At 34.7% G+C, this 27,754-nt stretch overlaps 1 protein-coding gene across 2 annotated transcripts; it reads left to right on the top strand.

Moving 5' to 3' along the window:
• Positions 1 to 45: 45 nt before the first annotated feature.
• On the top strand, positions 46 to 25,356 carry LOC126816349 (dipeptidyl peptidase 9). Of its 2 annotated transcripts, none has more exons than XM_050542785.1 (20): positions 46 to 154; positions 1,936 to 2,453; positions 5,464 to 5,632; positions 6,109 to 6,228; positions 8,516 to 8,638; positions 9,126 to 9,187; positions 9,509 to 9,612; positions 10,322 to 10,487; positions 10,802 to 10,970; positions 15,512 to 15,588; positions 15,799 to 15,869; positions 16,276 to 16,357; positions 17,754 to 17,880; positions 18,673 to 18,850; positions 19,053 to 19,164; positions 19,506 to 19,608; positions 19,890 to 19,939; positions 20,182 to 20,324; positions 22,797 to 22,908; positions 23,771 to 25,356. In XM_050542785.1, exons 2-20 carry the CDS (start codon positions 1,947 to 1,949, stop codon positions 23,861 to 23,863), a joined length of 2,568 nt encoding a protein of 855 aa, XP_050398742.1. In that variant the 5' UTR covers positions 46 to 154; positions 1,936 to 1,946; the 3' UTR covers positions 23,864 to 25,356. The 2 variants fall into 2 exon arrangements, with proteins under 2 accessions (XP_050398742.1, XP_050398743.1); XM_050542786.1 differs by having other exon boundaries at positions 76 to 429.
• Positions 25,357 to 27,754: the final 2,398 nt, after the last annotated feature.

Below are 27,754 nucleotides of genomic sequence, written 5' to 3'. Positions count from 1 at the left end.
TAACTTTCCTATATGATGTTAATCTGCTCATGTGGTTTTGATAGATAATTTGTTATCGACTAAAGGTCATGTCAACCGGAAGTGACCTATGCGCCATGGAATCCGTCAACAGGGAAAAGATTTGCAAAGTTCTTTCAAGTCAGACAAACTAAACGTAGGACATATTCAGTCACTATTTTGGTGAAGACCTAACAACTAAAATACAGCCACCAAGTCTCTGTTATTATGCGCCCATGCTAATTGCACAAGAACTCAACAGTAAACGAGAAGGTTCCAAATCCTTGGTGGAAACGCACCCACCTGGGCCGGGTTGAGTAAACTGTGAACTGTCACTTAATTCACACAGCTGTCCGTCATCAAATTGATCAAAGCAGGGCTATAGCCACTGTCAAAGAAAGTGGCTGGTCTTCCAGTGGCTGTCACTGAATTGTATGTCACAAATTATTATTACATATAAAATATAGAGTTAGATACCAGAATCTACCCACCAGTCTGAATGTGTTCGGCTAGGGGGCCTATCCTATAGGCTATTAATTACCATGCGGTCCATGGTCATGGCATGGGCATGGTCCCTATAATAATAGCCTATCCATCATGTGTTACATTCCACTGTCACTGGTAATGAATGGTTCTGAGCTAGTTCCTATCCCTTTCTATATAGCTATAATTATATTAATATGAAAAAAAAAACCCCACTCATCTTCACCTCCTGTTTAACTAGTCTAAGGCTATTTTGGAATCCTTATCAACTATTTTTCACCGTGATTCTTCTTTGTTTGCCAAAGGAATCATTTCTTGCCACAGCTGACACACATTTATGAGAAATCAACTCTATTTTCAAGTAGAATTTTGCGATTAAAAACATACACAAAATACGTTTGAACTGATCAGCGATTACAAGACTTGAACATGCGCATACCGCATGTTTATTTAATTGCTAAATTCTACTTGAAAATAGTATTGAATTTTTATAAATTTGTCTCAGTTATGTTGAGAAATGATTTCTTTTGTCAAAAATAAAAAATCATAGTGAAAAATAGAAGGTAAGTCTTCCAAAATAGCCTGAGAACAGAGGTGGGGAAGAGCGGTATTTTACCATATTTTCATATTGCAGGCTGCAGCTATATCGGAAGGAAAAGGAACTGTCAGCGAACATCGTCCAATCAGAGACAGTTCCTAAGGAAACTAGTTCTGAGCCATCTGTCAGGAGATTTCAATTCAATAAACAATTTTAAACCCTCACCACTAAACTTTGAGTTATCTTTAGTTTCTTAAAGTCAATTTCCATAATTTTCTTCACAAATTTAAGTATCACAGCATCAAAAATTCAGAATGCATCTCTTATTCACGGTAGATGGTGAAAGCTGAGTTTTGATGATCAAACATACAAAATTAAAGAAGCTCTCATGAGAGCAAGGAAATAAAGAAAACTTTGGATCCTTCAAACTCAATTTCTGGAGGGTCTGTGGAGCTTATCAGTGGTAGGTGGGTACCATGTGTTCCAAAAAGCATGGACCTGGAGGAGAGAAACAAAATAGATAAGCTTACACCTTTGCCAACTGCCTTTGATTAAGGCTGACATTCTGCCAAATCAAATTTATATAGATAGGCTAATACAAGTAAAAAAAACTTGAGAATTATAGAGTATCCCGATTATTTAGCCCTCAGTCATGGTTATACAGTAAATCCGTGGACATTCTACACTCATTCTTGCTGGATGATTCCAACTACGTAAGCAAATCTATCGGCAAAATCAATTGAAACATATTGTGATGAATGTAGAAACATATCTTCAGTGTCTATCCTCTACTGTTGTTCAGCCAGTCGTGCAGAATATGAAGCATATAAAATTATGTTGTACTTGACTTTGAAAATAGTTAATCAATGAACCATTTTCCTAATTGTTTCTATACTTTTTACCTTTTACTTTTTCAGGTTCTGTTGCAATGGCTTCAGAGGTAACTCTGGACGCTACTTTTGATGGTGTGGTTGGATCCCCATCAAGATCAAATAATGGTGGAAAAAAAACATGGGAAGAGCTGCGAAGATGTGTTAGAGAGTCTAGAAAAATTCTGACGACTCTTGTGAGCACCGTTCCGTCATCATTTACATTTCGGAACATAGAAACATCGACTGGACATAAAACTAGAATTTATTTCCTTGGTGTTCCTAGTAAAGGAAGGGAAAATACACTGTTGTATGTAGATGTACCAAGTGTGGAAGAAACTAATAATGCTAATTTTACTCCAACAGTTTTGGACTGGAATCATTTGTTAGACGCATTTCAGTCTTCTTCAGGGATTGGACAATTGTCTCGTGAAGAGCAGTTAATGAGAGAAAGAAAACGATTGGTGATTTATGGTATAACATCGTATGAAGTAGACGAGACTGTTGGAAAATTTCTTTTTCCAACCAATAATAATCTATACGTTTGTCATGATAGAGATCCAATGGTAGGTATCATGTTCATCAATATTGGTGATTAGGCCTTGGTAAAAATTTTGGTATAAATCAATTGGACAGCCCAAGAAAAGCACTATCGAGAACGGTGGGTGGCTGTCAATTATTGCTCCAATTTACGAAACATTTATTTTAACTAGACTATTCAAAAAAAGTAGGGGATATTTGATTTTGGGGGCATAATACTAAAATATGCAAATGACTACGAAAAAAGTCACTATAGAACCTAACAGAAGAAACATTTCCAGTTACATGTGACGCCCAAACGCACCAATAGCTACCGCATGGAATGCAGGTGATGCTTGGGATCATCATGGGGGTCCAACCCAAGATTTGCACGACTCTGACTTTGAATGTTACAGTCATTGTGGCATTGAATTCCAGGGTGGAAACATCAGTTTAATTGTTTTAGTGACCAGAAAACAAATTTTGATATGCGTCGGCTTACCCAAAATGAAAGGTTACGTGCCCTTGGCATGCTACAGATCGGCACAACACAGGCGGTTGTGGCGCGGACGATGAATGTTTCTCAGTCTGTCATAAGCAGGCTATGGTCCAGATACCGTGATACACAATCTGTACAGGACAGACCACGCTCAGGTCGACCAAGGGCGACAACTCAAGCCCAGGATCGATTTATCCGTACCTTGGCCTTGAGAAATCGTGTCATCACAGCAAATCAGATCAGCGCTCGTCTTCAAACAGACACTGGTGTGAGAGTGAGTGGCCAGACAATTCGGAATCGACTGCATAGGGGTCACCTTCGCGCCCAATGTCCTCACGTGATCCCTTGTTTGAGAGATCATCACATTCAGGCAAGATGTCGTTGGTGTAGGGATCGTCAACACTGGGATAATCGACGCTGGAGCAATGTGATGTTTTCAGATGAGTCATAGTTCACTGTTGATTTTTTGGACAGACGTAGGAGGGTGTGGCGTCGTCGAAACGAGCGCTTCCAAGACGTTAACGTCATCAGACATGATCGATTTGGGGGTGGTTCTGTTATGGTGTGGGGAGGCATCACTGTTGCTGGAAGAACGGCTTTACATGTTGTTGCAGGGCGTGTTACAGGCCAGTACTACCGGGACAACATCTTGGCAGTCCATGTTGTGCCGTTCGCACGACGTCATGGCCGCCGTTTCATCTTCCAGGATGACAACGCAAGATGTCACAGGGCCAGGATCGTTACAGGTTACCTCCAACAACAGAACATCACCACATTACCTTGGCCAGCACTGAGTCCCGACCTCTCCCCCATCGAGCATGTCTGGGACATGCTTGGACAGAGGTTACGTCAACGTCAACAACGTCCTGCCAATGTCCAAGAACTTGCTGCTGCGTTGCAACAGGAATGGGACAATCTGGACCAAAATGACCTTAGACGTCTCATTAGGAGTATGCCACGTCGGATCAATGCTTGTTTGGCAAACAGAGGAGGATTTACCCGTTACTGACTTGGTTGTGATGCTGTGGTAACTTTGCTGTTTGACCCCAGGTATCATTTTACCCTTATAATGGTCAGTCTGTGCCTTACTTAGTCTAACGATCATTTGGAATAAATCGATGAATGTGAACTTCATTTCATTTTGTCATTTGTTTCTTCGTCAGTTTCATTAGGTGACTTTAATAACACTTAAAAATCAAATATCCCCTACTGTTTTTGAATAGTATATTTTCATTATATGAACATTATGAATTTAGATATGGCTACTTTAAGATTTCAATGTTTAGTTTTTACAGAGCAATTACATGATTGAATTAATAATATAAAATCTATAGTAATTCTTATATTTTATTGTTAGTCATAAACATGTAGCTGTGTAATACTATATACACTGTAGAGGTTATTTCAGTACTCTAAATTTCAGTAATTTCAGTTTTCTGTAATAATTTGAAATGGTTAAATGATATCCTCTTACGTTAATGATGTCCCTGCCACCATTTATCTCGAGGTGTTAAATGTACATTACGATAAGACATCGGATCGGAGGTCTCTGAGTACAAATTAGCTCATCTTTTATAAACATAGGGTTAATGAAACACTTATCCAAATATGGAATCCCACGGTTTAGAAAAGTGGTCACCTGTCGTCCACTCTTCCTCCTTAGTGCCCATATTAGATCACTGTGTTCAAATCCAGGGTAGCTTCTGTGCAACTGTCCAATCAGACAAAGAAAGCACCTGGCCAATTTCCGGGGGGACATACATGACTCATGCACATATCCTCTTTATAAGGAACTTGGAGGGTTTAAGTTTTGAGATATCATTCAGAGTTCCTAGGGGAACATCATAGCTCCTCAGCTTAGAGTCCGAGATAGAGACAACATGTAGTGTTTCAGCCGTTAGGTCTGAGTTCTTAGTAGGCTTGCCAAACTGAGATGGTAGATATTATAACTTCTAATGTACTATCCTAGATGTTGTATTTTATATATAAACTTAGTTATAAAAAAACAGAATATTCCAGAGGTATTTGATCATTGATCGCAGCATAAAGTCCTACCCAGACCCAGTATATTGTAACAGCTGCACCATTATTTACTTCATCTCATTATTTCTACACTCGCATAACCAATTATTGAAGTTGATTTAATGTATCTTAGATGTTTTAAGAGACAATTTTTTTTATCCATGGTTGCAAAAACAATCTTCACCTCATACCTGTCTACAGTGTACACACAACAAAAATTGTTCAAATCGAGCACCTAATTTTGGTGATTTATGAAGTAAGACAGCGATGAATTTAATATGAAAAAGGTGTAGAGAAGCTAGTGTCCTTTCTTCTGTGAATGGTTTCCTTAGGTTTCCTCCCACTTCTAAAGACCCCTATGCGCAAGCAAATGAATTAAGTAAAATTGAACCATATGTTAGTCTCGAAATGACCTAGTTTGTATCAAGTGGACATTAAACCCATTTCTCTCTCTTTATCTTCGTTGGTGTTGTTTAAAATTCAAAATCTGGTCACAAGTAACTTGCTAATATGTTTCTCATGTTTTAATTTGGTAGACAAGTTGTGTGGTGCCTACATCGATCAACAGTTATTGTCGTGGTGCTAGATTAGATCCTAAATTATGTCCAGCTAATACAGACTTAGTGGCATTCATACATGACAATGATATATGGGTAACCCATCTCACCAGTGGCTCAGAAAAAAGATTGACATTTGCACACAAGGGTAAGAATGAGAATGTACAGTAAGGTCATATTCTACATGTCTGATGTTTTGTTTGTCAAAAAAAAAGAGAAAGTAAAACCCCTTTCTTTGTTTAACGCAAACAATCATGTTTAAACTATAGAAATTTAGCTTGCATGTTTATATTTCTGAAGTAATCTTTGATGACAATTTGTAGCGGATAGTGCTGTCATGCACAAAAGAGGAGGTATATAGAATATTGTAATGTACTATAAGTGAACAATTAGGAATGTATATGGCTAAAAGTAAGTACAAAAGCATGCTTAGCAATAAATTCTGATGAAAGGATGTTAATGTCAGTTCATTTAGAAAAGAAATGTTTGTTTTTTTGATCCAGATTAATGATATTATTTGATCAACGTAGTAATTTTGATTTAAAAATATCATTATATTTAATTTCTGCAATAAACATGTATGTATTTCAATAAAGAGTTCTATTCATTATTTATATCAATTAGGAACTGGACAGTTATCAACAGATCCTTTAAGTGCTGGTGTACCATCCTTTGTGATACAGGAAGAATTTGACAGACATACAGGTTACTGGTGGAGGCCATCCAAACTACCCTCTACTTCAGGTAATTAGTAGATTTGTATCCGATTTTGATGAAACTTAAAGTATATATCTATCACCCAAAGATCTTGATTCCTTTCGAAATTGGCATGTATCTGACAGTAACTTCATCGATTATGGCACCTGATTGTACAAAAAAATCAGGTTTTTAGCTGGTCACAATTTTCATGTGATTTAGATGAAACTAGAAATGTATGTTTATAACCCAAAGATCTTAGTTCCTTTCGATATTGTACGAAAAATCACATTTTTAGTTTATGGTACCTCTAGAGAGAGGTCACAATTGTTATCCAATTTAAAAAAGAAAACGTTTGAATATATCACCGTTACACCATAATGACAGTTGAGTTCGAATTTCATGAAAATCGGACCAAACTTGCCGGACAAAATGGCCACTCCTCGTTCCCAAATAGTGTTAAAGTATGTAATACCAAGGTTGTGGACCCTCTAGAAGTCACAATTTTTATTAGATTTTGATGAAACTTCCTATGAATATTCAGGCATATCGCACCTTAACTTCCCCTTTTATGGCCCCTGATTGTACAAAAAATCGTGTTTTTTAGCTTGTGGAACCTCTAGAAGTCACAATTTTTATCCGATTCAAAATTTCGTGAAAATTGGACCGAAACTGTCTGACAAAATGGTTGTTACTTGTATGCAAGTAGTGTAAAAATATGTAATACCAAGGTTGTGGACCCGGTAGAAGTCACAATTTTTATCCGATCTTGATGAAACTTAAAATATATGTTTATATCCAAAATATCTCTGTTCCTTTCGATATTCGTGCATATCGGAGCGTAACTTACTGGATTATGGCCCCTGATTGTACAAAAAATCACATTTTTTTTTTAGCTTGTTCTCTTTCCATCTCTTGCAAAATGTGGGCATATCTTCAATAGAATTTTCAATCATGAATTATGAATATATCACTTGTAACACTTAAAATATGCTTTTGTTGGGGAAATGCATTTGTGGGAATGATGCAGTGATTGAATTTCCTTATTTAATATTTCCAATTAATTCATTTAAATTAATTAAATGTTGCTTACAAGAGGTGCTTAAATTAATCGATCAGTGTACTGCTTACACAGAACATAAATTATGTGACCATTGTCACCATAGCATTGTTATTGTTCCCCGCCTTTCGAAGAAAGCAGGGGACTATTAAAATGGGTTTGTCTGTCCCTCCGTCTGTCTGTCCGTCACACATTTTGGGACACAATAACTCTCTAATTGAGCTATATAAAAATTATTATTCATTTTGGCGGAAAAAATTTGAAAGCCATTGTGAGCCCTGGTTGAGACTTTGGAACACAACTCTCCTTCTAATTGAGCTAGAATGTTCAAACTTGGTGTAGGTGTTTATTAGGTCAATGCCTTGATGGAGTTTGAAGATGAGCATTATGAGCATTTTCTGCTTAGGGTAAGCAGAGATAAGTAATTTGATTGGTTGATGCTTTGGGGCACGATAACTGAGGTTATAATGAAGTGAGAGCGATGAAACTCTGAATATAGATTCATTATATCATTACCTTGACTAAGTTCGATGGTCAGAATTTTCTGCTTAGGCTAAGGAGCGATAAGCAATTTGATTGGTCAAGACTTTGGAACATAACAACGTTGCTTTTAATTGAGGTAGAATATTTAAACTTGATGTAGATGTTCATTAGGTGAATGTCTTGACTGAGTTCAATGATTAACATTTCGAGCTGAAACTAAACAGAGCTAATCAATTTCATTGGTCGATACTTTGGGACAAGATAATCTTGATTCTATCTGATAGAGAGTGATGAAACTTAGTGTATAGTTTGATTGCTTGATACTTTTGAAAAAAATAAATGTGCGATTAATTAACATGTGTCATCTATTTATTTTGGGACATCAGCCTCACTGATGGCTTGTTTACAATAAGTACAGAAAAACAATTACTGAATTATTTGGGTGACATTTTCATATTTAGTAATTGTTCACCAGTAAGTATGTGTTATGGTGTATTGCTCTGTCCTGTTACTAAATGCCTCTAAAGTATCATTCTCCATCTTCTTTGATGGTGCAGAGGGAGCAGGACTGACATAGAAAACATTAAAAATAATAAAATTAGTTACTGTGAAAATTCCTGAAAACCTTGTTTGTGTCTTACATAAGTTCTAACTTAGGCCAAGATTTGTTTCCTGGACTCAAATCCTAAATTAGTGTAAGAGAGTCCCATTATTCATTGTATTGAAAAGATGTAAGAAATGTCATTATGTGGTTTAATCAAAAGGGTATTTGTTTTCCTCTATGTTATTTAGATGATATTAGTACATATCAGATATTATATGAAGAAGTTGATGAATCAGATGTGGATGTATTAAATCTATTTGCTCCATCAACAGATGATCACGGAATAGATGAATATAGATATCCTAGAGCAGGTAAAATTTATTTTTATAATCCAATATTTTATGTAGGAGTATTGTTGTCACCCATTCCAATCTATCTATTCACAGTTCACAGTTAGGAGGATCTCTATCAAAACATAATCATGCAGCAATTCTATACAAAGTTGTTGGCCTTGCCACCAAAACCTTCTATATGCTCTGCAGTGCAGAGTTTTTAAGATTCTTTTTACCGTAACAAAATTAAGACATGCATATCAATTTTATGCAGATTTATTGCCTTGCTGGGATTTTCAAACTAGTCGTATCAAAATTCAGAATTTTGCATCAGTATTATGCAGAGTTATTGCTCAAGTCATCAAAACATGCTGAACTGTTTTGCGCTTATTTTAACATGAGAACATACTGTGTTCTCAATATTTTATCAATAATATCACAATTAGATCTTTTGAGGTCAGTGGTATACAAAAATTGCACATTGTTTACAAATATTTTGAAATATTATACAAATTATTTTCTTCAGGAACCGCAAATGCTAAAAGTAGTCTGAAAATAGTAGAATTTGAGGTGGATAAAGATGGCATAGTGAGTTCAGATTTTATTTTGTCAGTCTCATTGTTCCAATTGTGATAATTCTTGTTACTATTAATCAATTTTAACATGGAAGTGATTCTGAAATATCATTGTCTGTTGTAATTTATCAGATAAAATAAAAGCAAATATGAAATGAGGCACTGTATTCTATGGTAAATTATATTATGAATAGAATTCAACAGAAGTTATAAATGATATCAAAAATAGATTAGTTCATTTCATCCCGAAATGATCCAATTCATGCATGATAATTTTAGTGACATTTTTTGTTTTAAAGAATAAGTATTACATGTGTGTTTTTGTTTTGTTCAGATACTTGATACTGTGATAGAGAATCAACTTATAGAACCATTAAGTATAGTTTTACCATGGTCCGAGTACTTAGTTAGAGCTGGCTGGACACCATCAAGTAATTTGTAAGTTAAACGAAAGCACACAGTGATTGTATGTTCAGATTCCTTGTACATGTACTTGTTTCATATTTGATATCAAGAAATCTGTTTCGAAACAATGAGAAGACTATATTTAATGAAATAAGTAAATCAATTGTTTACTTTTACTAAATTTCAGGCGCAATAGAGTCCCGCGTCATCATTTATGCGCATGTATACAATATATTTGTGCTGTATTCAGATTATTCAATAATTCATCATGATTTGAGAAATTTTGCAAACTTCAATATGGTGAAAGTTTAATCTCTAAAAGGAATATCAGTCGAAAAATGGTACACTCCAGTATTTGCACGTTATGATAAATTGAATCCATACCGGGAGATTATATATCGTTGATATTTTGGTTTTGTTCTTTTAATTAAATGATAAATAATCAATTGGACTACATTTTAGCCTGTATTAAAGCATGAAAAATTAGATATTGTCTGAAAAAGGCAAATGGCGATCAGTCTCACATAATAACTTTTGGTCTTCACTCGTCACTTCAGTCAGTTATATAGAAGGATAACTTGTGTTTTCCTTTCGTCTCTTCCGTTTCTTGAAACCTTCATTACGCATCTATGGTCACAAGGATCTCTGTGTTAAAATTGTAATTGGAACGTGTTTAACCAGTTCTATCACATATGTGATAATAACTGACACCAAGTTAAAAATATTTATGTATATATTTCAGTGTTCATGCACAGTTATTAGATAGGCAGCAACAAAGATTATCATTAATTTTAATACCTTTACAACATTTTACACCGGTTTTATCAGATGCTGAAATGTCTAATGGTACCTCCAACTTACCTCCAATACAAATACTATACAATGAAACTTCAGATATTTGGATTAATGTAAGGGCTTTTTATTTATTCTAGTTTTGATCAAGAAGAGTGCAATATAATATTGAATTTTTAATTTGTCCCCTGCCTTTCAAAAATGGTTGAGACTACTCTTTTGCTTTGAGTGAGGTTGGGGTATTTGATAATTTATAAACACATTTATGGTTAGAATAAACCACTGGCATCTGTTTCTTAGTTTGGAAGGTTCACCCATCGAATAATTTCTGTTGTAGTATATGTATAGATAAGAATGAAAATATAGTTGTTAGATTAATGACGACTTGTGGAATAATAGTAAGGATAAAGTATACATAATTCTTTTTCAGACACATGATATTCTTCATTTTCTTCCACAAACTGACAATAATTCAATAAGTTTTATATGGGCTAGTGAGAAAACTAGTTTTAGACATTTATATTTAATAACATCACAAGTATTACATAGATTACCATCTACACTATCAGATGTTATTATGGAATTGGAGGAAAACACAGGTATAGTAATTAGAGATATCATTTATAGGATTACACTTGGGGTTACCAAATTTTCTTTGCATCACCAAAAATGAACAGCTTTGGCACTACACTATTCTTTAATCTATGTCAACCATTAAACAGTCGTTTCCTGATACATTTGCTTTATTATTTCAAATTAAAAGTTACTTTTTCATAAACCCTTTTTTGTTCAGACTTGGTGTTTCATCACAATCTTATAACTGCTTGCTCAGCTTTGTGTAAGATACTGTGTATCGCGCAAATAAACCAATACATAATGTACACTACCAGGCCACGAAATTTCAAATTTTGGCGTAACCAGAAAAATGGTTGCGGGTTTATGCTCTGCGTAACCATTTTCTTTGGTTACGCCAGATGATCATTGCGTAACCAATTGGTTACATAAAATGGTTGCACTGTTTTCATGTTTTATCCAGATATAAATGGTGCTATTATTCATTTCCACTTGCAGTGAATGTATTTTTTAAAGAAATAACTTGACTAACTTTATTCTTTTATATTTAATATTATATTAGGTTAAGTGTTAATGACTTTAATCCCACGGTGTCCCCATCAAACAATATAACATTAGAAAAAAATGTTCCACTTCACTAAATCCCTACATTTTAATAATGAGGGGAATCGGTTCCAAAAATTACTAATGGATTTTCGTTTTTGTATTATATCTGACCTTCAAAAACCAGGAATGGTAGCTACCACATTGTTTTCGGTCACTGAAGACTACATGCGTACTTCATATTACACTTGTCACTTGCAATCATTCATCCAAGCACGTAGCATGCGATAGCCTCACTCATAGGTATAGCGACTGATTGACAAACAGTATTTATTATAAACCTTGGCACTCTATACACAAAGTCTCAAAAGGAAACAGAATAGTTTGATGTCATGAAATAATATTAAAATAGACAGGAGAGTAAAATCGTTTACATTATCACTCGAGCGATGCCGGGGAGGGGGTCAAAGTTGACGACATTCATACGGGTCATTAGTACTACAGCATGGCTATAGTAAAAACTGAAAGGAACATGTGTAGTAAATTCTTTGGAAATATAGCCGACATGTTAAATAGTCAAACTCATTTCTCATTTTGTGTTTGAAAATCCAAAGGTACGCTTTCAAAATTTATGGCATAACTAATCATTTAAAGAATTAGGAGTGAGGGGCATTTTTAAATCAACGTGCTTGCAACTGGTCAGTAGCCTACGTGGTGTCAAAATACGTGATCTGTCAAAGTACCGGTAAAATGGAGAAATGAAATGCCAAGAATGAATGAATGGAGTTTGTGCTATAATACTAATAATTTAGACCCGTGCAAAATTGATCAAATGTGAATAAATCTGTTAATGAAATTTGTTAACGTAACCGATATTTCAATTTGCGTAACCAGGAAATCGGTCGCGTGTTTTTGAGCTAGCGCGACCGCACGTAACCGATTGGTATCGGTCCCGTCAAATTTCGTGGCCTGACTACAGTCTATGCACCTACATAATGAGCGATATCACAGTGCTGTTTGGTAAATTCAACATTTTGTATTTACAGTTACAGTCTTTAATACTCAAGGTTTTATACCTGCAATCAAAATTTCAAAACATCCATCATTTGCACACCACCCACCCAAGAGTTGAAATTGCCTAATCGAGAAACTTTTTTTATTAAAATTTGCATTAATCATTTGAAGAAACGAACGCTTCATACATCTATATTGCTCACTACAAAGTGTTATAATATCTGTATTGGATTTTGAGGGAAATTATTACACTATGCTGGTATTCTTAAACCTGCCTATATGTAACAGTTATTTATCAAATCATCATAGTTCTATATTCAGATCTACATTTTCAGAATTAATTGAGGGACAATTAAATTCTTCATCAGATTACCAGAATAATATGCTTTCACAATATACTATGAGTTTCTGAGAATGTATACTATAAGAATTAGTTTTATTTTGAAGGAGAATCAGAGTTTTCTTAAATAAATCAGAATCTGTATTTAATATCTTATCATACTGTGCTAAAAATAATCTTTAATTTCTTTTCTTCTAAAATTAAAATAGTAACATATCACTGTCCATGAATGGATTTAACTGCATACTATACAAATTTATAGCTAATACAGTTATCAAATCATATGATAGGGTGCCCCGTGCAGCTAAAAACAAAAAGGATTTTTTGTACAATCAGAGGCCATAATCCAGAAAGTTATGGTCTGAAATGCGCAAATATCAAAAGGGACTGAGATTTTTGGAATATAAAGATATGTTTTAAGTTTCATCAAAATTGGATAGAAATTGTGACCTCTAGAGGGTCCATAACCTTTGTATTTACATACTTGTACACAATTTGCGTACAAAGAGTGGCCATTTTGTCAGGCAGTTTCATTTCGATTTTCCCGAAATTCCAATTCAACCTTCATTATGGTGGAATGGTGATATATCTAAACAGTTTTTAAAATCGGAAAAAAATTGTGACCTCTAGAGAATCCACAAGCTAAAAATGCAATTTTTCGACCAATCCGGGGCCATAATCCAGGAAGTTACGTTTGGATATGTGTGATTATCAAAAGGAACCAAGATCTTTATGATAAATGGCCATCGCACGTGAAATTCTCTACGCATCTATCAACTATTACAGCCTTAAAAAATCTATTATTGACGATTCTGAATAGCAGTAATATTTAACTATTTGGTTATTAGAGCAGCTTAAGAAATTACGTTCGTTTTATTTTTTAACATGCTTTATCATTAACCATACCGTTAGGAGCGGAATCTTTTGGTTTAGTACAAATAATATCTCTGAAACACTCAAGTTAGGCAAGAACTTAATACTAGCAGTAGTTTCATTTTACTTTTGCAAGGTTCTTAAAACAATTGTTGAGTTGCCGAACGTGCGTGTTTCAAAATTCAATTTCTTGTTCCAGCTTTCTGTTATGCCTGTCAATCAAACGGAGAATGGTCGGTAGACTGGTTAAGCGAGACTAATTTCAAAACAAGAGCACATAACCTATTTTTTACTCAAAAGTGCCCAGATGTTATGGCATGCTTCAGTGGCTTGTCTCGAAGTGACCATTTTTATACGCCACATTGAAATGTGGTCGTATATTATTGTCGCCCCCGTCCGCGCGTCCGTCCGTCCATCCATCCGTCGGTCCGGCGTCCACAATTGTTTGTGGACGCTCTATAGGTTAAAGTTAATATCTGATTGACTTAAAAATTTTCACAGTGTTTAAGGTCATGAGACGAAGAAGCCTATTGATTTTCAGCGATTTCCGATAATTTTTTCCAGAGTTATGGCCCTTGATCACTTTAAAAAACTTGTGGACGTTCTAGAGTCTAAAGTTAATATCCGATTGACTCTAAATTTATACACAGTGTTTAAGGTCATGAGACGAAGAAGCCTATTGATTTTCAGCGATTACCGATAATTACTGCCAGAGTTATGACCCTTGATCACTTTGAAAAAGCTTGTGGACGCTCTAGAGGCTAAAGTTAATATCCGATTGACTTTAAATTTATACACAATGTTTAAGGTCATGAGACAAAGAAGCCTATTGATTTTCAGCGATTTCCGATAATTACTGCCAGAGTTATGGCCCTTGATCACTTTGAAAAATCTTGTGGACTCTATAGAGGCTAAAGTTAATATCCGATTGACTTTAAATTGATACACAGTGTTTAAGGTCATGAGACGAAGAATCGTATTGATTTTCAGCGATTTCCGATAATTTTTGCCAGAGTTATGGCCCTTGATCACTTTGAAAAATCCTGTGATTTCCAATAACTACTGCCAAAGTGTGACACTCTAGAGGCTAAAGTTATCATCCGATTGTCTTCAGATTGATACATAGAGTTTAAGGTCTTGAGACGAACAAGTATATTGATTTTCAATGAATCTTTATGACTTGAACAGCTAAATCCATAATGTTAAAAGTTTCGTATAGTAAACGTTAGCTTGGAGCAGAACTTTATAAAAACCAAACAAATTCTTATGGTTTTCTGATAATTACTTAATTCTAAAGAATATCGCAATATTTTCATTTTTAATCACAATTCACGTTACATCCGTTCAAAATACTCCAAAAATGAAGAAGAATTCAAATTGTAACAAGTGCCGATTTTCCAAATTCCACAACAGACTTTGAGACAGACGTTTTTAACGCAAAGGACCAACTGACTGACATTAGTCTCATGTATCAAATACATTTCACTGAATGATATTAATCATTATCATACACGTGTTGGCTACTCGTTGATATAGTCTGGTCCCAAACCCCCACGAAGAAAGCATCCACTTTATTTATAATTATGATTGATATTATAAGGATATCGCGATATTTTTTTTCTGTATCGGTGCAACTAAATGTTCGAAACTGATTTAAGGCTTGGTATATATATAAATATTGTGGTGTAATTGTCAAGATATTTGGAGAAAATATTTAAATTCTAGAAACTAGCAGAATTGAAAGAGAGTTAATTATAGCAATTAATTAATTACATGTATCATTTTTGCTGGTTTTAGTTTCAGAATGTCCACAGTGCCAAATTTTAAAGGAGGTAACTCTTACCAGTGGGTCATGGGAAGTTTTATCATTACCTGTAAGTAGTCTTATGATAACACATGACACAATTATATGTAATACAAGTTACTTAGAAGTTTATTTCTGGCCACATTTCATCTTTTGTTCTCTTGTCTTTATCAGTTACTAAATGCCACTTATTTTGAAAAAAATTGAATAAAAATATAAAGATTTTTAGGCCGTCAGATATTTTAGGAATATTATAATTAATATATATTGAATTTTTCAGGTATGGGTAGATAGTTATAGAAAATTAGTATATTTTACTGGTCTTAAAGATACACCATTAGAAACACATCTGTAAGTCATATTTAAAGATTTGTCCATAATATTTGGACAAAAAAAACCCACAGTCCTGTGTATACATTGGTGTGCATGTAAAAGATCCCTTGGCAGTTGGAATTCGACATAAGAGTAGACCATTGTGCCGCTGCCCGGGCAAAATTTCCCTCATAGCACACTGTCTTCATTAGCCCAGTATAGGAGCAGAACAGTAGTACGTTAAACCTCATTTCATTTCATTTGTATCTAGACAGGAATTATTGTACAATTATCACATTGCTAAATTCTCCTATTGCACTGAATCTCACCCCACAAATAAAAAATTCCATTACACCATCATAAATATTAAATATGTATTTATTATTTGAATATTATCTATACATATATATATATATATATATATATATTTTGTATATATTTTCAGATATTGTGTGTCATATGAATCCCCGCGTGAACCTGTTAGAATAACACATTTAGGTTTTAGTCATTCTGTAGCTATGAACATAGTAAGTCTGATTAAATTACTTTTACAAGGAGAGAAAAATATTAAAATAATGTGCTATAGTGTTATTTACTGATAATATAATATTAGATTTGACATTAAACGACACCGTTAAATAGGTGTATAAAGTCTGTACAGTAATTTTGTATTTGTTATCTGTTTCTGTTTTTAACATGTAACATAGTTTGTGTCAGGATTCAAAACCTCGACCTTCAGTGTTGAAAACATACATGCACCATGAAGACATAGGCAATGCCTCAGTACAATGTATTCAGTATCACGATTAAAATATTTATGTATGTAAAGGATTTGATATATTTGTTTTTAAATCTATTTTCTGTGATATTTGTTTTTTATACGCTCACATGGAAATGTCGTATGTTGCTTTCTCCCCCGTCAGTCCGCCGTACACAATTTCTTGTGAAGACTCTACAGACTACATTTATCATCTGATTGTTTTGAAATTGCGATATGTTGTTTGCATTAGTCAGATGAATATTCCTATTTAATTTCAATAATTTCTGTTAATTTCTTCTGGAGTTATGGCCCTTATTTCACATTGTTGCACCTTGTGAACGCTCTAACAACAAAAGTTTTCATCCGATCTGTATGAAATTTATATGCATCAATTTATATGCATCATTTAAATTAGTAAAGCGAAGAAGCCTATTGAATTTCAGCAATTTCCGTTAATTAATCTAGAGTTATAGCTGAAGTTATTGTTGAACCTTGCGATCATTCAAACGACAAAAGTTATCATCCGATCTGTATGAAATTTATATGCATTATTTGAATTAGTAAAACAAAAAAGCCTGTCGAATTTCAACAATTCTTGTAGATTACTTCCAGAGTTAATGCCCTTGTTTTAGTTTTTAGAACCTTGTGAACCCTCAAACGACGAAAATTATAATTTCATCTGTATGGAATTGTCTATTAAATGCCCCGAATTACCTATAAAAGAATAAATATGCGACAACCCTTGGCTTGTCGATTGCTCGGACGATTTAACTGCTGTGGGCGTATGTTTCATAGCCTGGCAACCTATCTTATTTACATATATATATACATTTCTGTGATATTGTTTTATTTTGTCTCGTTACAATAACATGTTTGGCACAATATAGTCTGGTTGAAGCTGACCTGCCATGTAACTCCATTTCATTCATTCATTCATTAGGGTATAAGAAAGAATCCTATTGACCTTTAAATTTTCAAATGTTTAGGCTTTTAAAGCTTGGGATAGAGTCTGTGGTGTTTTGTTGTCAATTGTTTTGAAGCTAGTACAGTAACTTTCCCGGTGGTGGTTATATTGAGGGGCCTAGCAATCCCTTGTCAATGTTTTTTACAATTGTAAGGCTAAGTAATAGACTATATTATAATTTATATTATATTATTTACAGGATTGTACAATGTATATAAGTGTATATAGTAGTATACAACAAACACCAAGAGCTACTGTAAATAGAATACAACATACAAATAAAGATATTAATGCACGGTGTATAGGTATACTAATGGAACATACAGGTATATATTATTATACACAATTATTCTATATTAACTGACAAAGATTCTAAGACTATGGACAAGTTAGCTTATCAAACAGAATAAGTACACATTGAACATAAGTTATCAGTTAACATGACCTAACATGGATAGAACATAATGGCTATAACCTACATGCTACACAAATGTCACAGAATAACAGATTCCTTATTTACATTGCCATGAACTTTAATTTTATGTTTAACCAAAGACAAAATTCATACAAAGAAGAAAAGAGTTTATTTTGCTAGTAGTGAAACATCTAATATTTGCAAATTGTTAATAAGAATATTCTGAGGTATACATGTACATTGGCACTTGGCAGACTTGTTATCTTCACCGATAATCTTGATTATTATCATTTAATGTAAATATATATTTTAAATTAATTTCTGCCAATGTGAAAACAGTCAACTAAAATATTTTATGGCAAGATAGTGTAGGTCTATCTATTTTACCATTAATCGGCATTTGCCATGATCTGTGGTTGCGAGAATGGAAAATTGTCTTGGGATCTATAGCTTGCACAGACAGCCTATACAAAAACAGCTTATAAAGACCATCACAGAGCCAAGGTAGTCTAAGTAATAGTCTTGTTTCAGGTCACAGGAAAAATAAACTGATTTTGTTTAATCATTTTACTTTTGGAGTTCTGCTTCTATGTTCATGTGTAAAATTTCAATAGGCCAACTGAACATGTATATAAATATAATTTAAGCTCTGACACTGCATTACAATGTAATCAATCAAACTACTGTCAAATATTTATTTTAGTTTGTCCAGAGTTTAAAGCTCCCGAAATTTTTGATTTTGATGCTACTTCCGGTAATAAGGTGTATGGAATGTATTATAAACCACATAATTATGAAGTGGGTAAAAAATATCCTACAGTCTTATATGTTTATGGTGGACCACAGGTGCAGTTAGTTACTAATTCTTTTAAAGGTGTAAAGTAAGTGATTTTTAATGTTAATGGTAATTACAAATAACAGTTTAACTGAATATGTAAAATACCTTGATAAAATGAACATTAATGGCTTAAATAAACATTAACCTGTCCGGTTATAAAATTACCATATTAAAATAAAGATACTATTCGTTTCTGAAAAAATATTCAGAAGAACATTAATGATTTGTTATTTATGATTTTGTAGATTTTTACGTCTTCATACATTGGCTTCCGAAGGTTATGCTGTGATAGTGCTAGACTGTAGAGGTTCATCACACAGAGGAATTATGTTTGAAAGTATTTTAAAGCATAGTCTGGTAAGGTGCTACCTGCCATGAACTAGAATCTCCCATTTCAACTGTTGGCAATATGTGAATTCATTATTTAAAGGCACAACAAGTCAGACTGTACACATACATTTCTACAGTCAAAACTATGTACTAAATTAATGTAAAGACTTGTTATTATTATGTTATAAAGTACATTTAAGTATAAAACTTCATGAAGAAAGTGTTACTACTGTGAAGGATAAAATAGTTGGTACTGTTTGTGTGAAGCTTTACAGACAGTCAATTATAACAAATCAGATCATTATTATCATGAAATGGAATGTTCCTTTTAAATCCTCTCACTAGTAATATGTTTTATATTTTTATAGGGAACAGTTGAAATAGATGAACAAGTAGAAGGATTATTATGGATTAATTCAAATGTAGATTTTATAGATATAACAAGAGTAGCAATACATGGTTGGTCTTATGGTAAGAATTACTTTTCTTTATTATTAAAGACAGTAGTTTTCGTGGCATTGTCTGTATTGTTAAGCTTTTAGCTTTTAAGAAAAAAGGAGAAATATTCAATGCAGAAGAGAATTGAACACATCAATAAAAGTAATTTATTCTATAGAGAATTCATTTTGTTGAAGCAACCAATGCCTCAAAGGCCCATTCAGAAATTTATGTCATATGTGGCAAAATTTGGCTTTAAAACATAAATACAACCTATGTCATATCCCATTCATATAGATGTATTCTAATTACAGGTGGATATCTGTCTTTAATGGGTTTATCACAAAGACCAGAAATATTTAAGGTAAATGGTTTAGTAGTTCAGGAGAATTTGTATTTCATTACTAAATAAAATATAATTATTAAAGGAGCATTAGGTAAGATTAGATAAAGGGCTGACAGTTCTCGCTATAATAGTTAAAAAATAGGTATTGAAAAGAGAATATGCTGAAAATGCAGATAGATCAAGCATAAAATTAGAATCTCTCAATGTATTAAGAGTTTAATATAATATTTTTTAATTGATGTATAATTGTTATATTATAGTTAGCAATAGCAGGAGCACCAGTAGTTAGTTGGTCACTCTATGATACTGGTTATACAGAAAGATACATGGGTTTACCTTCTACAAATGTACAAGCTTATAAAACTGGCTGTGTTTTAGATTATATTGAGTCATTCCCTGATGAGTAAGTTATATTGTGTTTACACACACATGTATATAAGTTAATTAGAATTAAACAGGACAATACCTTGGTTTGAATTTTAGGTATTGATTATCGTTTGTTTGAGAGTATCATTATCGTGGAAACATTGCATGTTAATAAACTAGTAATTGTTATTCTATAAATTGTTGATTTATATTTGAGATAAAATTTATGCACATTGATAAAAATGGCTGATATTATCTGTTTTCTGTTCAATGGTAATATTTGTCTTCATTTGCAAGATTTGAACTCAAGAGAAAATAGTTAGATAAATAACATGTTTGTATTTTGGTGTGTTGCTATGATTTAGGCATGGTTGTGATTTGGAATAGGGGATGGGGGTGCTTGAGACATAAACTTAATCTTTCTTTTCCCAAATTTCCCCATAGATAATGTAGAAGTATAAATAAATTGTGTTTTTTTTAATAATCTCATTTTTTAATGTGGACGTATATTGCCGTCGCCCCTATCTTTGTGTGTGTATGTATGTATGTGTGTGAGTGTGGGTGTGTGTCTGTGTGTCGCCTACAGACCACAATTCTTAAGTGATCATCTTGAACCTTTTATTAGTTATTCCTTATAACCTAAGGATGATCCCTGTTGTTTGTGGTGCATGCCCGACCCCCAGGGACAGAGCCACGCCCATTTCTTGTATTTGTTTGTCGTCGACAGGCAGCATTTCTTAACGTATCATCTTGAAACTTTGCATACTTATTTCTTCTATCCTAAGGAACATCCCTATTGTTTTTGGTGAATGCCCAACCCCCAGGGGCAGAGCCAAGCCCATTTTCTTTTTGTGTGTCTGTGTGTCTCTTACAGCCCGCAATTCTTAATCGATCGTCTTGAAAACCTTTTAATACTTATTCCTTATACCATAAGGCTGACTTCTATTATTATTTTTTGTGAACGCCCAATGTTTGTGTCTTGTGTTTCGCCTACAGGCCTCAATTCTTATTAGATCCTATTGAAACTTTGCATACCTATTCCTTATACCCTAAGGATGACCCTTATTGTTTTTTGGTGATTGCCCAACCCCTAGGGACAGAGCCACACCCATTTTTTCTTGGTGTCTCTGTGTGTTGCCTACAGGTCACGATTCTTAATGAATCGTCTTTGAACTTGGGGATATGTATTCCTTATAGCCTAAGGACGACAACTGCATGTCCCGACCCCATGGGGCAGAGCCACACCCAATTTTTGTGTTTATCATTTACAGGCTGCAATTCTGAATTGATCAACTTGGTACTTGGCATATGTATTCCTTATAGCCTAAGGGTGTCAACTATTGATTTTGGTGAATGCCTGACCCCAAGGGGCAGAGCTATGCCCAATTTTTGCCTTTAGCGCCTGAAGGCTACAATCCTGAATGGATTATCTTGCAACTTGGTATACTTATTCCTTATACCCGAAGGACGGCAACTATTGATGTTGGTACACGACCCCCTCAAAAAGTGCCACACCCACTTTTTGCTGATATTTTGTCTATAAATGATATACAGGTTGCAATTATTAACAGATTTGGATCTAATTTGGAATGAACCAGCATAGGGTTGTACCTATATACATATACTGGTCCAACCCACAGAGTCCTGCCCAATTTTTGTGTTTTTTGTCTACAGACTGGAATTCTAAATGGATCATTTTGGAACTTGGCATATTTATACCATATACTGTAAGGATAGCAACTATTTATTTTGGTGCATGTCCCGACCCCGGGGGTTGTGGTACCACACCCACTTTTTGTTAATTTTTATAGGTAAATACTCTACACGTTGCAAAAATTAACAGATTTTGTTCAAATTCGGCATATCAATCATTTCAATAACACTAACAGGGTGGTACCTATTTATATTGTTCTATATCTAGCCCCCAGGGGCAGAGCCAAGCCCAATTTTTGTATTTATCATCTACAGGCTGCAATTCTGAATGGATCATCTTGGAAATTTGCATATTTATTTCTTATACCGTAAAGACAGCAACTATTTATTTTGGTGCATGCTGTGACCCCCTGCGGCAGTGACACACCCACTTTCTGGTTAATATTTTGTCTGTAAATTTGGCAAAACAAACGCCTAGCCTTATTTGCCTCTTGTCATATTACAGCCATTTCATATTTCAGTCTCTTCATTTTAAAAAGTACCATATCAATCAAAGCAGGAATGTGGACGTATAATGCAGCGTTAGCGATGCTCTCGGTTTTTTTTAGAGATCCTTACAACTTTGCTAAGCATTTGATACAATTTAGTTTTAACATATTTTCCAAATAGGAAAGTAAATGTAATGTTGTTTATTACTCCATTTAATACTAAATGGTCCAGTGAGAAATTTATTTTTTTGAATACTCAGCTGGAATCTACAATAAAGATAATTTAGCTTGAACAATATGAAGTAATTATTTATAGAAGTTATGGCCATAAAGTGTTGTTTTTTTTATTGTCTATTGTGTTGTTTCAGAGAGAATCGATTGTTAATAGTTCATGGTTTAATAGATGAAAATGTTCACTTCCACCACAGTAACTATTTAATTAATACATTAGTTAGATATTGTAAACCTTATAGACTACAGGTAGGTTATATTTCTAGTATCTGTTTTTTTTAGGGAGCTGGGGTATATATGTGGTTAGTACATTAGAGTAGGCTGCCCAATTTTCATTCCTTGAGAAGAATTTTTGGGATGTTATATAGGCCTGTAGGAAAAGTGCTTCTAGTTACTTCAATGAACCAGTTGCTGTGTACACTGTGCTCATAACAGAACTCAGGCCAGGCAAAATTTAAAATCCCTTTTGATACTCTTTACTACACTTCTTCTACTAGTTATGAAGAATCAACCACCTCTCATTTCTACTTAAAATCTGTTTGTACTACTGTTGAGCAGGGATTTTTATATATCTATTTATGTCTACTCTCTCTGCTGGAATCATCATTTAATCCAGCAGCTACACAGATCTACACCGGCCTGTCCAGCCCCTGCTACTGTAAGGGAGTGTTGCCGTACCCCCTTCCCTTTTCTTCTTATACTAATTATACCCTGGAAGAAAATTCCTCAGGATTTTCTAGTCTGGTTCCCCTTGTCAGTGGTGGAGGTCTTGTTATACTAATTATACTCCAGGAAAAAAAGTTCCTCAGGATTTTCTAGTCCGGTTCCCCTTGTCAGGGGTGGAGGGCATGGCAAGGAAAAGTGGCTAGCCTTTCAGATGGGATGAAAAACAAATCGCTTCATTGGCAGTATTTTGAAGATCCTTTGTATATGGACCACTCTATGTTACTGGTGGTTATACATCATGAAGAATCAGTCTTACTCAACCTGTGAAGCTTACCCTGTCTGTCATACTAACTAACATGTTATATATCAATGTTATCTAATACATATCGGGTTTATCTACTAAAACCAGAAATTGAATAAAACTTCATTTTTGTTGTCGTTTAAGGTATATCCAAATGAAAGACATGGTATTCGTAGTCATGAAGCAAGTGAACATTATAAAACTATGGTGCTAAGCTTTTTACAGAATAATCTGTGATAATCTACTATTAAAACTATAATAAGTGTAGCTCAATTAACTGGTGCTCTGCCTATATTAATAACATTTTACTTTTTATGTTTTACACATGTACTTGATTTCAATATTTGAGAAACTTTTAGATATTTTCTGTGATGAAGTATGAACAGGTTCTTAAATATATTTTAAAATTGTGATTGCCACTAGAATTCCACTTCTGAATTGAACATTTAAAAGAAATAATCTTGATTTTTGGTGCATATCTTGATCGAATATAGCATTCAATTTCATCAAGTACATCACCCCAAACAACAACAAGCTCAGATTTACATGTTTCTTAGAAACAGAATAATAAGTGAATTTTTGATACTGGATCGGCCACTGTTTTCAGTTTAGAACAAAGTTTTTAGTTTAGAACAAGATACTTCAGTGGGAACTCAACTTGTTCAACATTTCAGCAATAAAGCTGCTTTAATCTGCTGGGTTTGTTTACAATTATTACTATGATTAATATGCTTTACTGAGATGGAAGTGCATTAAAATAAAGCTTAACTTTGTTTTGTTTATGTTAAAATGTTGTGAGCCAGTATGTCTGTGTCATGCTTTATACATATGCATGTTAATATCCTGTTAGTGTTGTCTTATCCATCAACAACCAATAATAATTCCATCTTCTATATTTTTGCCTATTATATGTGTATATATCTCGTATTTTACTGTATAAAGCCTTGTTTTAAACTGATAATACAACACCTGTGATGATGGTATTCTTAACTTAATTAAAATCTGACAAAAATGGTTTCAGTTTTGTTTATGTGTTACTGAATCAAATTTAAAACTCTTTTGTTATGCATTGTGATGTTTAAATCTACTGCCCCAAGTGTTCTCTTATAATCTTATACTCTTGCAAGACAGACTTTTCCCTACTCAGCCCTGATAGGGTTGAATGGATCTGCTACTGGAATAAAGAATTCTCCAGATATTGTAGTTTTAAGTTAGATCAATACTTAACACTTATTTGTTTAAGAAGTCATTCAATTGGAGACTAAATAAAAATCATCTGTAAGAATTAAGTGTAACTTAATGTATTTGGATCAAAATGACTCTCAGTCATCCAACTCTACTTCTGTATACCTTTGTGCTTACTATCTTGGTTGTCAGCTTATCATTATCTGTAATAGAGGAAAGGATGAAACGAAGGGTGGTAGAAGCACTAAATGTCCGTCAAAGATATCAACAATTTTTTGACAGCTAGTCAGTCGACAGCTCTGCACTGATGAATAAGTATAATACTGATTTATATATAGAGTTGCCGATGAAGACGTATTTAGTGAATATCTGACGTTCATCTTTGTTCCGTCGTTGGTAAAAGTGTGTTTTTATCTGACACTAGAGTCACACCAGGCATGTTTAGATTATATTGTATCAAAGATCTAAGACAAACGCAATACAAGTTTTAAATTGGCATACAATTCTTTTTATGGGTACAAGAATTAAAAATGTAAGAAATGGCATTGTCTGTCTAGTTTGTAATAATGATCAAAATAGATGTTCAGCAGTATAAAAATGACGAATAAGTGTCGGGCTCGATTCAAAATAGCTTAGGTGTATAGAGTAAGCTTTTGTGTCAAATACCGCTGAAGTGGGATTTTTGGTTGAAAAATTTACCCTAGTGGATCAAATGAGAAACGATTTCTCGTGAGAAGAGAAACAAATCTGTTACACTTATGCCTGTATTTCAGCGTGGAATATTTGACGTCATTCAGCTTCCTGATTACTGCGTCTACCAGACGAATAGCTTGTAGTCTTTATATACCGCGGTGGCTCGGTGAGTAAGACGTTGGTTTGCTAACCTGGGGTTCCCATGTTCGATCCCGACGTTGACCGAGAAAGTTCATCAGGGTTTCATATCTAAACAGAAAAATATATTGGCCTACCTGTATCAGAGTTAATGGTTGTATAAAATGATTGAAAATATGAACATAAAAATTTGTAGAATAATTTATTCGATTATATTAGACTATTCTCAAGGTCATAAACCTGGCGGTGGAGAGCATTGGGTACGTGAGTTCAGACTGGGGTGTCAAACGACTGGAATCTTCAACCAGAGTAATTCGTGGGTGTCAAGGAATCGATAGTTGGTATCCACTGGAGTCAAGCGGCTGGAATTTTTAACTTAAGAGTACCGCGAACTGAGTCAAATGAGCGAAACCGTTAACTGCAGTAACCCAAGAGTTGTTAGGCGGCGGGAATCTGTTCCTGGATTACGGGGTGTCCAGTTGTCTAACAGTGTCAAGCTATCGGAATCTTGAACTAGAGTAGTCCATGCAGGGTATGTCAAGCGGTCGGAATCAGAGTTCTCCGTATGGTGTCGAGTCAGCACTAATTGTCATCTCCTGCCAGAATATATTTTGGTGTATCAAGTGGGCGCAATCTGTAACTAAGGATCTTTTGGCTCAGTAATATGTTCTAAATTATCCCAGATTACACACCATTTTAACGGACATTGTCTCAACCTTTCGATCCCCGTCGTCAGTTCGAGAAAATTGAAGAAGAAATGCCGAATTGGCAGAAGAGAACGTGGGCTGTTTAGCTGTAATAATATAGAATTCCCGTTAGGCTTCACATCAAGTCACAATTTATATAATATAAGGGATAACTGAAAGGTTTCGTTTACCACAAATTGGTATTCAAATGAGAAAAGTAAGGTAATTTTTCAGCTATGGTGTTAACGGAACTTTGCACCTTAGTTGCCAGACACTCTTCTACTTTAACTGCCCTTGGTTACTTACGTTTAGGGTTTACAGTTTTAATCGAATACGAGACACAAACTAGGTCATATTTCGGGACTAACATATATGGTACTATTATATTTCAGTAATTCGTTTGCGCGTAGAGGTAATCGAAACTACACCACTTGACTCAATTACAGACCTTATGGGCCAACGCGCAGGCGTTAACCCCCACCCCCAAATTGATTACGGAACCTGAATGTAATACATACAGGCCAGTAGCTTGTATATTATCCTTCTAAATACACATAGATCAGTAGCAAGGGCGGACCCACAGACCATAAATAATGTACGATTGGCATGTCACATCTGTATTTTAAATACTCGTAATAAACATCTATCAGTAGCTTGTAATAAACATAGACCAATGGATTGTACGGTGTATGGATAAGTATTGCAGGTGTAATACACACTAACCAATATTGCACGTTAAATTCACATAAATCAGAGCAGTGTACAGTCACATAAAAATGAAATGAAATGAAATGAAATGGGGTTTAACGTCCTACTGTTTTGCTCCGAACTAGGCTAATGAAGACGGGCATACGCCACACAGTGTGCTATGAGGGAAATTTTTCCCGGACAGCGGCACTACGGCCTTCTCTTATATCGACTTCCAACTGTCAAGGGATCTTTTACGTGCACGCCAATGTGTACACGGGACCTCGGTTTTTCGTTTCATCTGAATGACTAGACAGCTGTCCTTGTCAGGCCGTCCGGTCACATAAAAGACGCGGTTTTAGATATCCTATCTCGAAGGGGGGGGGGGGGCTAGCTGGCCGGTCACCTCTGGCTTGCAGTTGTGGTTTCGATCCCAGGTGTGAGCGAGGGAGTTAGCGCGAGCGCGCTGCATCATAAGGTCTATCATTGAGTCAACTGGCGTGGTTTCGATTCCCCGTTTGTACGTGACAAGGACTAAGGTCACCTGTTCAACCTCGTGGGTTTTTTCTGGGCATCCGATTTCCTCCCACTGCTAAAGGCCCCTACGCGCAAGAGAATTATTGAAATAAAATTGAACCATATGTTAGTTCGGAAATGACCTAGTTTGTGTCGAGTGGACGTTAAATCCCATCTCTCTCTCTGGTGTGAGCGTATGTGACTTGGAGATCGGGGCGCCTTC

The sequence above is a fragment of the Patella vulgata genome, chromosome 3 (genome assembly GCF_932274485.2).
Source record: "Patella vulgata chromosome 3, xgPatVulg1.2, whole genome shotgun sequence".
Lineage (NCBI taxonomy): Eukaryota > Metazoa > Mollusca > Gastropoda > Patellidae > Patella > Patella vulgata.
Note: the sequence above shows the minus strand (reverse complement) of the source record. Positions and strands in the feature narration are given on the sequence as shown.